The sequence below is a fragment of the Phoxinus phoxinus genome (genome assembly GCF_949152265.1).
Source record: "Phoxinus phoxinus genome assembly, chromosome: 4".
Lineage (NCBI taxonomy): Eukaryota > Metazoa > Chordata > Actinopteri > Cypriniformes > Leuciscidae > Phoxinus > Phoxinus phoxinus.
Genome location: NC_136879.1, coordinates 36,092,530 through 36,107,899, shown reverse-complemented (window position 1 = coordinate 36,107,899; position 15,370 = coordinate 36,092,530). Strand labels below are relative to the sequence as shown.

The 15,370-nt window shown below is 38.4% G+C and overlaps 2 protein-coding genes across 3 annotated transcripts in view; one reads left to right on the top strand and one right to left on the bottom strand.

Moving 5' to 3' along the window:
- The window catches only part of gab2 (GRB2-associated binding protein 2), a 508,732-nt gene that overhangs the window by 64,875 nt on the left and 428,487 nt on the right, over nt 1–15,370 (bottom strand). Inside the window, exon 1 of one of the 2 annotated variants that reach the window (XM_079608812.1) lies at nt 10,640–11,028. The exons of the other annotated variant lie outside the window; for it this stretch is intronic. Within the exon in view, the coding sequence (XP_079464938.1) occupies nt 10,640–10,711 (72 nt within the window). The 5' untranslated portion in view covers nt 10,712–11,028. Of the gene's footprint in view, nt 1–10,639; nt 11,029–15,370 lie in introns of those variants that run through there. 2 annotated transcript variants of the gene reach the window in all.
- Nucleotides 12,205–14,695, top strand: LOC306997629 (serine/threonine-protein kinase pim-2-like). The gene is made up of 9 exons (XM_079610988.1): nt 12,205–12,214; nt 12,437–12,655; nt 12,746–12,840; nt 13,057–13,107; nt 13,195–13,570; nt 13,690–13,866; nt 13,984–14,072; nt 14,163–14,303; nt 14,474–14,695. Exons 2-5 carry the CDS (start codon nt 12,643–12,645, stop codon nt 13,474–13,476), a joined length of 441 nt encoding a protein of 146 aa, XP_079467114.1. The 5' UTR covers nt 12,205–12,214; nt 12,437–12,642; the 3' UTR covers nt 13,477–13,570; nt 13,690–13,866; nt 13,984–14,072; nt 14,163–14,303; nt 14,474–14,695.

Genomic DNA, 15,370 nt, shown 5'->3' with positions numbered 1-15,370 from the left:
ACATCCACGATCCCTCTCGCTTTTTCTATTTTTTGCCTCCTCAGAAGCAGTTTTAAACTTTTTCCTTGTAGAGCAGGCGGAAAAATAGTAGCAAAAGCGTTCCTTGAGTATATCAGAGCTTGTGGTCACGTGACGGTCGTAAAGTGATTCGTTCTCCAGGTCACATGACCTGGCCAAAGACGGTGCGTCTTCTCCAAACTTACATAGGCGGTATTTCAAGAGGGCAGCCCCGCTCGGAGCATTGATAGTGTCAAGCGCTGTATATTGGCCTGAGGAATCATTTAAAATAACTCATATGCTTCAAATCATTACGTCACAAAGTCCGCGGTGTGCCTTTAAATTTCTTTTTAAAAAATGACCAAATTTGAAAGGTGAGACTTAAATATGTTTAATATCAAAAGTAACCGAAAAGTAACCTGGTCTGTCCTGTCTGTCAGCGCGTGTCAGTGTCTTCTCTGCTCTGCGATGTGTTTTTCACTGTGTAAGAACATGGTGTGGCGTGAGAGCGGCGTAGCTTGTCGGACATAGCAACAGTAAAGGGGGCGGTCTTTGCGAATGGTCAATTGACACACACACACACACACACACACACACACATATACACATATACATATATATATATATATATATATATATATATATATATTAGGGCTGTCAAAAGATTAATCGTGATTAATCACATCCAAAATAAAAGTTTGCGTTTACATAATATATGTGTGTATACTGTGTAGAATTATTATGTAAAATACACACACATTCATGTATATATTTAAGGAATAATTGCATTTATATACTGTATATACATTTATATAATTTATATTATATATAAATATTTTATATATAAATATAACCAATTTTTCTTAAATATATACATGAATGTGTGTGTTTTTATATATATATAAATAATAATACACAGTACACACACATATATTATGTAAACACATACTTTTATTTTGGATGCGATTAATCACGATTAATCTTTTGACAGCCCTAATATATATATATATATAATAAAAGGCATTTTATATATAATAAAAGGCACTCAAACGTATTTGAGTCAGAGGATCACTATCAATGGAATTTGATTTCCTATGATGAAAACACACTTTAATTTAGTACTCTATAAAACCGCAGACAAGAACCCCCAAACACGTCCCACTCATTTCCCCTCCTCATGAGACCTCGGGCTGAACATTTCCTGTAGGTGCCATCAGAGGAAGTCTGGAACATGCTACTGCTGCTGTTGAGCTTTCAGCTTATAACACAAACAGGTAGCTCTCGCTCCACAGGACATGCTGAAGGCCAGGCTATTTACTATATAAAGATCCTCCATCTCGACTGTAATTTCCTGGCTAAAGAGAGGTCAGAAAAAAGTGTGTCAAATAAGAGGCTTAAATAAAGGAAGCCATAAGCCATTGTGGATAAATTATGTAATTTATATCTCAAACCAAGTAAGCTAGCGACATGAAGGAAACAATCGTCATCTTTTTGCCTGTTTTATTGCCCAGCATTGGTGTTATGATATGAATGGCATGGATATGGCTCTGGCCTCTTTCCTCAATGTAAATGTATTTTTCTCTTCATAGAAAAACTGATTTTTCTGTTTGTAGCAGAAATGTTACGAAAAATTTTAAGTTCAATACTTATTCAAAAATATTTTGGGGTTCAATACAATACCGTATTTAATAATCAAAAATAATTTGTGCTTAAATTATTTTGACTCAATCCAAGTTTTCTTTTAAAAGAGCAAAAGTCAAGGTTACACTGAGACACTTACAATGGAAGTCAATGGGGCCAATTTTTGGAGAGTTAAAAACAGTAATGTGAAACTTACACTTTTATAAAAGCCTGTGCATTAATTATTCTGTTAAAACTGTTAATCTGTTTACATCATGCTATGTTTTCATCCTCCTATTTTTATGAGCATTTTGGGATATTGCGTTTGAAAAATGCTGGATGGAAACAGCAAGATGCACATAAAAAAAAAAAAAGGATTTGAGGTGGATGTTTTCACAGGTGGATGTTCAGGCGACCCAAATTCGAATCTCGTCCCCCTCTCTCCCACTTCACTTCCTGTCTATACTGTCCTATCATAGTAAAGGAAAAAAAACGGCAAATATACATATTTTTTCTTTTTTTTAAAGAAGACATGCGCATGAACTAAGATGAAAACTCGATTACTCACATTACTTTTCCGCAGCGGTGGATGTGATTGGATAACTGGACTAACCAGCGGACCAATCACATTGCACAGCGTCTCAATTGTTGGTTTGATCGTTTTAAACGCCCAAGCTAAAATCTGTAATCAGAATGATCTGGTTAAATTTCTTCCCTTCCCAGAAGCGTCTCACATGATTGTGTTCCCAAACACCAGAATCCAAACGCAAGATAACATGACGTTTATTTCGTATAGTTTGCAAGTCATTTATGATGGAGGAAAATAGGGGCTTCCCTGATTGTAGCAATTTCTATTTTTATTACGGATCTTTTGCACCAATTTCCGGAAGTGATGATTTTGTTCTCTTGAACATGGGATGGAAACTGTGCTTTATTCGCGAATGTTGTATGCGATATTTCAATTTTGTGCATAAGTTAAATTCACAACTTTAGGTGGAAACATAGCTTATTTTAACATAGCTTATAACACTCACTTTACATCTTGTGGCTATACTACTGCCACAGTGAGTATTTACAACATTTAAAGGGTCACTTCACCCAAAAATTATATTTCTGTCATCAATAACTCACTCTCATGTCGTTCCAAACCCGTAAGACTTTCATTCACAAATATATTTTTATGAAATCTGAGAGCTTTCTGTCGCTCCATTGAAACTCTAATGTTTCAAAATGTTCATAAAGAGATCGTAAAAGTAATCCATATGACCTGAGTGGTTTAATCCAAGTCTTCTGAAGAGACATTTATCAGCGAATGTACATAAAACACTAAAATTTGATAAAGCGAAACTCAAGCATGCTTGCTTGCCAATTACCCAAAGAGGTTCATTCTCTCGTGTTACGTCAGCACGTTTGAGTTGCCGCAAGAACCAAGAAGAGGTTTGTTGCGCGTCCAGCAAGTACAGCTGTTTATGTTTACTGATCTATGTGAATAAAAGCTAAATTAAATCTGTCCAGCGTATAAAGCAAGCGTGCCTCTTCAGAAAACTTGGATTAAACTGCTCTATTTAAAAGGATTTATTTTAAGATCTCTGTATTAATCAAGAGTTTTGGGTGAATAGACTTTCAATGAAGGAACAGAGACTCTCAGATTACAATAAAAATATTCTCATTTGTGTTTTCCGAAGGAGAACCAAAGTCTTATGGCTCTGGAACGACATGGTGACAGCATTTTTTTTTTCAGATCTGGGTGAACTATCCCTTTAAGGACTGACCCCATTCACTTGCAATGTAAGTGTCTCGCTGCAACCCTGTTTTTTTATTTTGTTTATTTATTTTGTTATTATACATGTTTGCATTGGTGATCTACATTATGCTTGTCTATTAAGTTGTGTAAATCCCGGAATATTCCTTTAAGGTAAGGGGGTTTGTTCAAATCTCTAGAAAGCACCACTGAAGACACTGAGTATTGCTGAAGTCCCAGGCATGGAATAGTAATCTATACAGGCTCATTAACTCAACCCGAGAGGATTGAGCTGAGCGTCTCCCGGCACTCAAAGGACATCCAGCTGTCTGCAATTTGGGTATTGAGAGCAAATCCAATGTGTGTCAGATGATGTGGAACAAGGAAAATGCCTGTTTGAGCGTTGGTTTGTCCGTCAAAGCAGGAACTGGGAGGTGTTCGCCGCTGACCTCGGAGGGCAAGGACTTCCCAGCGCTCCTCTGCAAAACAACAGCACAGGCGGCAGCTGACCCCCACCCAGACACACAAACAACCTCAAATGCACATGAAGTACACTTTCCAGACAACAACACAGTGTGGCGAGGGCGTTTGGAGCAGGGAGACAACACACTGCAGTCACCTTCCCCTGATATGATCACGCAGGAATGTAGCGATGGATTATGCAAACAGACATGTTTGGGAGATGATGTCAGATCAGGACCAGGAGAATGGGTGGTACCAACCACTGCAAACGCTCATGTTACACAAGCAGTTGAGATATTCTCACCTCTTTCTGCTCAGGCGCTTTTAATGGCTTCAAATGATCCACAGATTCAAACGAGAGCGGACACAGAGGAAGCCAATGGCAGTTGTAGGAAAAGGAAATGAGAAGCTGTGGTGGGAAATGCCAGAATTGTCCATTTCCGACCTTCGGTTTTATTGTAGTCAGTAGTGACACAGCCTTTGGCACAGCTTCACAGGTTAGACAGGCAAGTGGGACGATCTTACATCTTATTCTGACTTAATTAAACATACGTGGGCGAATATCACAAAAAAAGTACTGTCAAGTACGTACATGTCCGAGGCATATTTCACCTAAAAACCTAGTGTTTTAGAAAATTAGGTCTATTTTTAGGACCCTTGCTCTTATATTAGGATATTTTTATCTCATTTCTGTATTGAAAATAATTAAAATGTCAAGTACGTACATGTCTAAGGCATATTTCACCTAAAAACCTAGTGTTTTGAAAATTAGGTCTATTTTTAGGACCCTTGCTCTTATATTAGGATCATTTGATCTCATTTCTGTATTGAAAATAATTTTAAAGTTCTTTTAAAATGTATTTAATTAAAAAAAGAATAATTTATGCTTAAAAAAATCATGATACAACTATACTTTTATGTATATTCAGTGCTGGGAAGATTACAACTTGTAGTCGGTTACCGAATTCAAATTACATGAGGATGTATTTTGACTACTTTTTAATTACTTTTTTTGACCTAACACATTTAAAATATCAGGGGTGTCCAAGTAAATATTTTAGGTCAAAGAGGTTTGACTGACAGAAAAAACAACAACAACAACAATAATAAACATGAAAATGAAATTACACATTTAAAGGTTTCCAGGTTTGAAATATTTTTGTCCAGACTTTTATTCCTGATCAATAATTAGTAAAGGTCACTGGATATGATAAAGACAGTGTTTCACAGCTATATATAAGCAGTGTTTAGTCACTTGCATAATTATTCATCTCATACATGGTTTAAATGAAAGATGCTTTTGTTTTGTCCCCAAATTCAGAAGCATCACAAATTTGTGTACATGAAATTTACATGGCCATTTTATATTGTGAATACAATCAAAGCTAAAAAGGAAGAATTAGGGAGAATCAATACATTATGAATAATTTACTGCCATTTTGTGAATATATTTAATGATGTACTCCATAAAAAAGTAAACGTAATATGATTATGAGCATTTTAAAATGTAACATAATCTAATTAAAAGTACTACAATTTTGGAATCTGATTACATGTTGTCACGGTTTGGGTTTTGTTTCTTTGTCTTGTCATGCGATTCCCTGTTTGTCATGTGATCCTGCCATGTGTCTTGTCATTGGTTAATCATCTGATTATTGTTCACAAAGTGTTCCTTGTCTTGTAATTAGTCTGTGTATTTAAGCCCTCATTGTTGCCCTGTGTCTTTGTCTAGTATTCAATGTTTCATGTTGGAGTTCTGAGTTCTGAGTTCTGAGTTCTGAGTTCTGAGTTCTGAGTTCTGAGTTCTGAGTTCATAACACATGTACACACACTCTATATTATGTTTAATTCACAAAAGAAAGAATTAAAAAGTCCTGACACTGCAAATTAATTGTCAATTGAAATTAAAATCAGAATGCAAAATATTATTTTTATTTTATTTTCCTATTGATTTTGTGGTTAAATATGACCTGGACATGTTTTCATGAGATATGCAGTATTACCATCATGAGATATGCAGTATTACCATCATGCATTAGGAGGCTATTTATGACCATAAAATACAGAATGTTCCATCCGATAAAAGAAGAAGGGAGCTGAGACTGATATTGCTGTTCATTAACTCATTTGCTTTCATGCTCTCTCTAATGCAACCACCAGTGCCATGTTCTCCAGATATATGAACAGAGATATCATTATCTCAGTCATCCTTTTATTGCAAATATACATACTTCGATAAAAAATTAAATGAAGAAAAATATCATAAAAAAACACAAGGGCAATTATAGGTTGCTCTCCCAAAAAGGTCATAAAAGCCATCAGCAAACTTTCTACATCAGTTTTCAACTGTTGCTACTAGGCTGTAACTGCCCAGGGTGTTTGCCATGTGTATTTGCATACTATTTACATGACAGGATTGACGTTAAGGAGATACCCTCTAAAGCGTGTATTAACCTGTTCCACTTTAAGGACAGCTGAACTTGCATGGAAAGCTTGTTTGTTTGTTTTTACTATGAAAACAGAATATGTATTTGAAACTGAGGTAAACAAGTTTAAATAATTGAATAGCAAGAAAAATCTCAAAGAAAGGATTAAGGAAGTACTAACCGTTCCATAAAACATTCACTGAAGTCTCACAATCACTATTGCAAATGCATTAGTCAAATCCCCTTTGTAATGCATTTGCCTGGGGGATTCAAACGAACCCAAGGAACGTATAGGCCAGCGACAGATTATATGAGTTGAACTCTTCATCAGTCCAAAAGCATGTGGAAGAATTAAAACCAATCAATCATTAACCACCAGCTCTAACTGTCTAGTTCTTTTTCTCCTTAAAAAACACCTTACAAGAGGAATGCTGAACTCAGCTGCTTAAAATATCTCTCTACATGAGGATGTCAGTAATGTCAGATGACAGCAATTCAGTGCCCTTAATGGCTGTCATTGTCCACCAGCATCTTTAAGTGGAAGGAATTTTTTTTAGATGGGACAATTAGTCCTTTTGGCACAGGCTTTTCCCTGTCCCGCTGATTGGAGAATGTCTACAGAATGTCCATGCCTGGCTTATTTGGCCTTTTGCTAATGTGGACAGAACATTTTTGGATGCAAGACCAGATCATGATGTCCAGCTTGTGGACAAAAGGAGTAGTTCAGCCAAAAGTGAAAACTCTGTCATTATTTACTAACCGTCATGTTGCTGTTATTATTTATTAAAGGACAAAAACTAGATTTTTTTTTTTAGATGGTTACGCAACTCTTGATAAACAACAACAGCTTAAGAAACCATTTGTTTAATAAAGCACCATAAAATATTTCACAGTCTTACCAATTCTTCTGAAAAATAATCATGTTTGCAACCCAGGTGAGCTACTGAGCAAGTACTACATCTGAAATACCAAGTGTGTACAGTACATGGAGCTGGTCACGTGATGTATATGTCAAAATGTATTAGTTTACTATGGTAAAAGTGCTTTGAGATCATAACATAATATTGTGCAAGTAACCGTGCAAAAATATGTCTTTATTAATAGATATTCTGCCCCTGTAATTTTAATTTGAATGAAAAGGAATAAATGTTGTTGGTTTTAGGCCCTGTATACATCTGGAATAAAGATGCGTTTTGGACGATCGGATCATAAGTGGATGACACTAAATACAGATGTAAACGGGGTCTAAAACGTTTTGAGCTTGTCCACTTTCAATCACTGAGGTAGTTGAAAACGCATTCGACTGATTGCTTTCCTAGTGTAAACGCTCTATTGGTCGAATGTGTTCGACAGACACAAAAGACGACTGTTCTCCATCTACTGACCTGATAAGTAAACATGATGGGACACGCGCTAGCCAAAGATTTAAACTTTGTCAACTGAAGATCTAAGTTCGGTTAGAAGACAAAAAACGCCCACCAAAAAACCCCGCCCCCGGGAACACACACTCCATGTTGAGAAGAGGAAGAGTTGTTGTAGTCGAGCACATTTGTGAGTCAGCTCAAACTTTAGCATCCATCTTTTCACATGCAATAGAAAGTCACTCTGTGTGCATCTCACAACAGTTCCTATACGAGCGATTTATAGATTACCATGACAGAATATGCTAATTGAAGATAGTTAACTCCACATCAACAACATAAATTCATCAACTAACCATTCAGAGACGTCCGGTTGCATTCTACATGTTGTCGCTTCTTCTTGAGTCTCTCCATCTTTGTCTGACTCCGTTTTAACATTAAAGGCAGAACAGTTTCTGTCATTTTAGACTAGTGTGTCTGCGTGAGGTAATCGCAGCTGCTAACAGACGGTAGCTCTTGAAACCCCGCCCTCTGCAGCAGCTCATTTGCATTTAAAGGGCCAGGCACAAAAACGGTGCGTTTTTGCAAACCCTCAAAAAGTGACAACTTTAACATGCTATATAAAAAGATCTGTGGGGTATTTTGTGCTAAAACTTTACACACACTCTCTGGGGACATCAGATATTTATTTTACATCTTGTGAAAATGGCATTTTAATACCAGGTGTAAACAGGGCCTAACTGCAGCCAGTGTTCATTTCAGCAGGAAAATGCAGTGAATTGTACGTCCATGTTATTTTTTGTAGTTTTGCAGGCACATTTTTTCAATGAGCCTATGTTGAGCCTATATATTTTTGAGCAAACTATTCCTTTAACAGTGTTTTTTTGATTCAAGGAGTATTGACCTTCACTTATAAGGTAAACATGTGTCTGCTTTTCCTCTTCCCAGCCCCAGCTGCCCACTTATTTTGACATGAGCAGTTCCTGTGCAGCTCCACATAAGACAGGGCTGCTTTATGTGGAAGACAATGAGGAAATGACCTAGCATGTGTGCATCTGAGGACATGCAGATATGGGCTCTCCCAATGAAACCGAGAGAGAAGGAAGGAGAAAGAGAGAGCGGGAGAATGAGATGACATCATGGCAAAGTTAGGTAGGAGGATGGAGAAGTCCTGTAATGCAACACTGTAGATAAACATGAGACAGCTGTATTTATGAGATCTAAAACCCGAAGGCCTGCCCAGCTTTTGTGCGGGGACGCATTATCTGCTCTGGCAAACCGGAAAGCAACAGTCTCCAACGTTCAGGCACCAAAGAAAGATGTAAGGCCTCCACATGTCCAACGGTCCAAGGTCTCCCAGTTTACAATAACGCAGCAACTGCAGACTAACATCAGATGAAAGAGGGGCAGTAAACAGTTTCTGCCCTTTTAATAGGAACAGTTGCGTAGACAGCTGTCCAAAACAGAATTAGGAGACAGACGGTGTCTCTGTGGTGTCTTCAAACCCCATTGTGCTCAGCTTCTTTAGTTCAATTAAGTCCAGATTATATTACTCATAATCTTATTATAAAGCAGGTATTATTGGTGGTCATCCGAAATAATAAATGTGTGTGGTTGTGTGTTTTAATGATAGTACATGAACTAGTTTGTCTGTTTTACATGACAGATGCTGGTGCAAAACAGGCTGCACCTGCTAAGGTTGGGACAACAATAAAGACTACATTGACCAGGGCTGCGTTTCCCAAAAGCATCATGAGCCTAAGTGGATCATAGAGACCATTTGTGGCAATGGTTATACGATCGACTTAGGCTTACGATGCTTTTGGGAAACGCAGCCCTGGCCGATTAATATTTGGCCAATTTGAAATTATATGCATTGGCAAATTATCAAGTCCTGATTGATATGTTGGTCTATTATCAGCAACGGCAACTAAACATGCCGGCGTGACCAATAAACAGCAGTTAGTTCCTCCTTGTGTCAATTCTGAAATGTAATGACAATACTTTTAGTGTACTGAGGAAATGTTGTGTAAAATAAGTATTTGTTCGATTTTTGGCAATTTCGTGTCTCACTTGTCATCATTAAAAATGCACTCAGTGCATTTTGTTAACGTTCAGATAGCTAGATTAGTCTCGAAGTGTTTTGGACTACACTGCCACCTATTGGTCTGGATGCATGAAGTTTAGTCTGTTTAGCAATCGCTATGTTTACTAACTGCTGCAGTTTCATACCATTGTTTTGTTCCTTTTCATCTTATACTAGGCATTATGCTTTGTAAAACATGAGTACTGACCGTTAAGAGAATACATTTGGTCAATTGCATGACATGGCATCACCCACTGCACGCCATATGCACGCCGCGGCTTCCTTTTTTTGTTTTAGAAGTTGTGAAATGCTGATTATTTCTTTTCTTTTTGTCCACCATTAACAATAATTTACTGACTGCACCTTTAATTTGTGTAATGTATAAATCAGCTTTATATCTGCCACCCTGCTCCAGATATTGAAATCATAATATGCATTAAAAATGAATATCAGTTGGCCGCATTTTAATTTTAGAAATTGAACAAAATGTCAAAATCTCAAATGCCATCATTATATGACTATATAACAATATAGTGTCAATCAGCGACCCTGCTTTGTTATTGCACCCTGCTCTATTATATATGATTAGATGATCATAAATATCAGGTTCATCTGCTAAAAGAAAGTGGGGGAAAGCATGGACCAGTCTGTTTTGTAGGTTTTAAATGGGTTTTGGGCACTTGATAGCTATCCGGCCAGTTCAATGCATGCTTAACCAAGCAATAAGACCACCTAAAACCAGCAAACCATCTAAGGCTGGTTTTGTTTACCTACAAAATTGTCATAAAAGACAGTGAAGTGCATTTTGTTGACTTGTAAACTAATGTTCACCATTGATATTTATTTCATGAGGACGAATTGGTTAATAAAAGTTAAAAGTTTCTGCATCACTGTTAATGTTCAAAGCATTCTGACATAAGAACAACATAGCTCAGCAAACACTTACATATCTCCGCAGCTTCTTCTCGGGTGGCGACTTTCTCAACCATCCCTGACAGATGATTTCCCCTCCGCTCATTTTACAAAAAGAAAAGGGAAAAACACAAGCACAACAGTAATATCACTCTGAAGTCCTCAGATGATGCGGGTCCATCTATGTTGAACGCGTGTAGAACTGTGGAGTGGATGTAAATCTGCAGCGCTGCGGCGCGTCATTTAGTGATGATGGGACGCGCGTCCTCTGAGCTCAGCCGGACTCACTGTAAACACTACGCGCGAGACAGACGCTTGACGCGAGATAAAAACGCTCGAGTAGTACGAAGAGGTAGGAAGTACTGTTGTTTGTCTGCTGTTTGTTTTCCCACTCACACACACGCACACCACGCCCACTGAACTGAAGGGACGGGACGTCTCTCTCTCTCTCTCTCTCTCTCTCTCTCTCTCTCTCTCTCTCTCTCTCTCTCTCTCTCTCTCTCTCTCTCTCTCTCTCTCTCTCTTACTGTAGGGATGAAGAGAGACAATGAACCACAAGAGTGGAGTTCACTGTGCCGACTCAAACATATATTCTGGTTAGTTTCTAGTAGGCTACTAGATTTCACACTTTTGTGCACTTTTAAGTCGGCCTATAAAGTTTGTAAGCAACTGTCAAAAAAATCCAATTTACTTCAAGGGATATGTCTAATGTTATTAAATTTGCATTAGCAGATGGCACTGAGTGTTTCCCCAGGATTAGAAACAGCCGTCACGGACTTTACCGAGAGTAGGCCTATTAATTAGTTTGAGAAACACGCCATCTAGTGGACAGATATACGTCATGCGGGATCTAATACACGCACTTCATGTTAGGTGTAATAACCTATTATTATTATATTACATATTTAAATATGGATTACGTTTTCAAAAGGGGAACGTGTCTTTAAACAGTCTATGACTAATTGCTTCATTTAAAAATATGGTCAATAGATTAGGGGTGGGTACGTTGAGTAGCCAATATAGCTTTAATGGTTTTCCTTACATTAATTGACTTTACATACATAGCTAATTAATCAATGAGACATATTTACTGCAGTGGTTTGACAACCTCAGATGAGCGGAAATGCTTGTGCACATTCGACTAGTAAACATTTGTTGATAGATATATATATTTTTTTTTGTTCTTGTTGTTTTATTATATTTTTGTGGGTCAAAGTATTGTTTTATGTAGGCCAATTTTGCAGAAATAAGATTAAGATGTAATTCTATAATCATATGGATGATATAATATTACACATTGTTCTGATGTTGTTGTTTTTAATTCCTCAGCTACATGAACTAGATTTGTCGTCACATTGACTTTTAGGATTCATCATGGGACACAGAAGTTCACGAGTACAACCGTTCACAGATAGCGAGCATGTTCACGACCTCCATCACCGTGACCGCAAACACTCAAACCCCAGCAGCTGCACGGCGGAGAAACATCTTCCTCATCGGCCTGACGAGAAGAAGCCTGAGGGAGAGGGAGACTAGCTTCCCATCTCTCGTCTGAAGAGGAAGAAGTGAAAAAGTCATGAAAAAGTCACATATTTTACACCTCGTGACCGTGAGTAGGCTAACCTAATGGGAACTTTTCTGCCCCCTACAGGATAGTTTTAAACAGACCTTTTAACTTTCTCTCTATAATACAAATTTGTAATATTATACTTTGCACTTTAAAAATCAATCACTTTAATATCAAATAATCGCTGTTCCCAATAATCAGTATTTTCTTGTCCCAGTTAATGGACTGCTATCTAATTTCTTGTGCTGATATTCTCCTCTTTAGATCAAAAGTCTCTACAGTTCAACATCTCTAGATCTGTAGAGGTCATTGATCTCGAGGAACCTCCTGTCGATGATCCTGAAGTCCGTCCCGCTGCCGAGCCTCTGGTGCAAGAAGAGCTTCAAACTCAAGTCCACGACGCTCCAGTCCGTCTGACAGCGGGTGAAACGCCTCCTCTGACGATACAGCCGGACCGTGAGCAAGTGAACATGAGACCTGAGGGTGAGTTTCCTGCCACAGTCCCCAACAATAATCTCACAATATCTGCAAAGCACCACTAAACATATTCTTCTCCTCTTCATCTTTTAACAGACGACATTTGCTGCCGATATGCAGTTGGCCGTAAGCTGGGGCAAGGTGGATTTGGTGCCGTCTATGAAGGCACTCGTTTGGCGGATGGCCGGAAGGTTGGTCTTTTTTTCTCTTTACTTTCCACTTCTAGTTTAGCAAATTGTTTTTGGTCTGAATTATTTCTCATCCTTTGATATCTCACTTTATCCTATGCAAGACATCTTACTGTATCATATATTCAGTATTTAGGGCTCTTGACCTGTTAGGATTTAAATTCTTGCTTGCAATTTATGATATGATGTCTATTAATTGCTTTTTGTTTTGTCCATCAGGTGGCAGTGAAGTTTATCCAAAAGACGAAACACATGGAATGTATCAGCATTGTGAGTATAAGTGATTTTTCAGCAGACAAACTGAGTTAAATCTCTATTTAAAAGCATCTGACATCATATTATGTTTCTTTCTTCCAGCCTGATCACCCCGAACCCCTTCCCAAAGAAGTCGCTCTGACAATCCTGGCCAATAAAGGTCCAGCGATGGACATCATCAGGCTTCTGGACTGGCAGGACCAGCAGGACTTCTACGTCATGGTCCTCGAGCGTTTCTCGCACTGCATGGATGTGTTTGACTTTGTGGGACGCAGCGGCGGCAGCATTGACGAGAAGTTTGCGCGGCTCATCATGTGGTCGGCAGCACTAGCCGCTGATGCGTGCTGTCGCCGTGGAGTTTACCATGGCGACATCAAATTATAGAACCTGCTGATCAACTCTAAGAAACTCGATGTCAAACTCATTGACTTTGGATGCGGCGATCTCCTGACAGAATCTGCCTACACGAGTTACTCTGGTGTGTATTAGTGCTCAAAACTCTTGTGAATCAGTTACTCAACACTCGTATGCTAATGGATGCTGAGAAGACATGCTGTGGCCGAGACTTACACATCGGACAAACACTCTTTCCTCCAGGCACAGTTAAGTACTGCCCTCCCGAGTACAGAATGAAGGGAGAGTTTCATGGAAAGCCGGCGACGGTCTGGTCTCTGGGAATCCTCTTGTTCAGAATGCTGTGTGGAAACTTTCCGGATAGTTACGACTTCTGCAGGATCAATATGAACACCTGGTACAAACCTGGCTTGACAGAAGGTGATTTGTTTATTACTCCGGGTGTCTGACCTGAAGATCTCAAGGCTTAGAAGAATGAAAGTAGAGCGGATGTAAAGTTTGTGGTAATAATCAGACGTCTCTCCATCTTTCTCACAGAATGCTGTGAGTTGATCTGCTCTCTTCTGCAGCAGAAGCCAGAGCGCCGGCTTGATCTGGGCAGGATTGTTCTGCACAAATGGTTTTAGGTGCTGAGCCATGAGCTAAAAACTATTTTAAAAATCTCACTCTTCTAAGTGTAATGAATTTAGCACCCTTATTTCTGTTTTTTGTTCCAGGTGTAAAACCGGTCACAGGAACTCCAGAAGTGTCGTCTGTTCAGAAGATCTCTGTACGTTTGATGAAAAAATCCACCAAAAACAAGAGCTCAGGATGAGATGAAGGACCTGAGACGGAAACGTCCAGGAGAAGTGCCGACGGTAAATTACAACCATGTTATGAGAATATTGAACTCTATAGTTTCCTGGCGCTCTTTACATGAAAAAGTCACTTCATAATTTACACCTTTAAATGAGAAACTGGATATTTTCTCACCCGTTCTGAGAGTAATTTATGCAATAAAATTTTATTTGTGTGTCATTTGTTCCAGGCGTAAGACAGTCCCTCACTCCAGAAGTGTCTTCAGCTGTGTGTCCGGCGGACTGAATCGACTGTTCTCTCCATCATCCGCTTTAGCCTCTTGCATCTTGGCTTGAAGCAGCAACATTAGCATCTGGCGCTATTGCTTTCAGAAGGATGTGAAAATAAATAAATGTACTTTTGTAAATAATTTGAGAGTTGATTAGTTCTTCTGAACAGCCGCAGAGGTTCCTGTCAGAGCTTCACAGAGATCTACTATCAAGTCAAAAAAGGGATCAGACATGATATACTGTGCCTTCAACTTGTGTAAAATTGTATATTTTACATTTCATATTTACAGAATGAAAGACATGGTTTTGCTGGTAACATGTAAAAAATACATTTATAAATAATAAAAAAACGTTTCAACATCGCAAGATTGCACCAGCATCAGCAAGCTGTTAAGATACACTGGACGGATATTCTCTACATGAACATGGTATAATAAGCTCCATCACTGACTACTGATGGTAGGGCAGTTTTTTTATTCAGTGCATGGAAAAAGGAAAAGCAAACACCTTGGAAATGACAGGTATATTGAACAGGTACTGTTTCAGGAATGGCACAAAGGTGTGTGCCTGTTCAAGTCTCTGTGTTTATATCAGTGTGCTCAGTAATGTGCCTTTGACCTTCGTTATGTATATATGGATTATGTTGTGTTGTAAATAATACATACAATAAAAAAAGCCATTTTAATCTTTTATCTTAAGCTTTTAATCTCCTCACTTTCTTTCTTAGTTCCATAATGATATAGGGCCATTAAGGGAGGGTCTTTGTCTTACCAGGTGTGAAACCCATCAATATTTGAGCATTTACACCTCCTCGGATACAGCCTTTCTAACAAAAAACCTTTCTTACAATTTTAAAG

Excerpts from the sequence above, each read along its gene's own strand:
- LOC306997629 (XM_079610988.1), top strand. Across the intron at positions 12,841-13,056 it reads GTTTGGCGGATGGCCGGAAG|GTGGCAGTGAAGTTTATCCA; the intron begins GTTGGTCTTTTT and ends TTTGTCCATCAG. Across the intron at positions 13,108-13,194 it reads ACATGGAATGTATCAGCATT|CCTGATCACCCCGAACCCCT; the intron begins GTGAGTATAAGT and ends TCTTTCTTCCAG.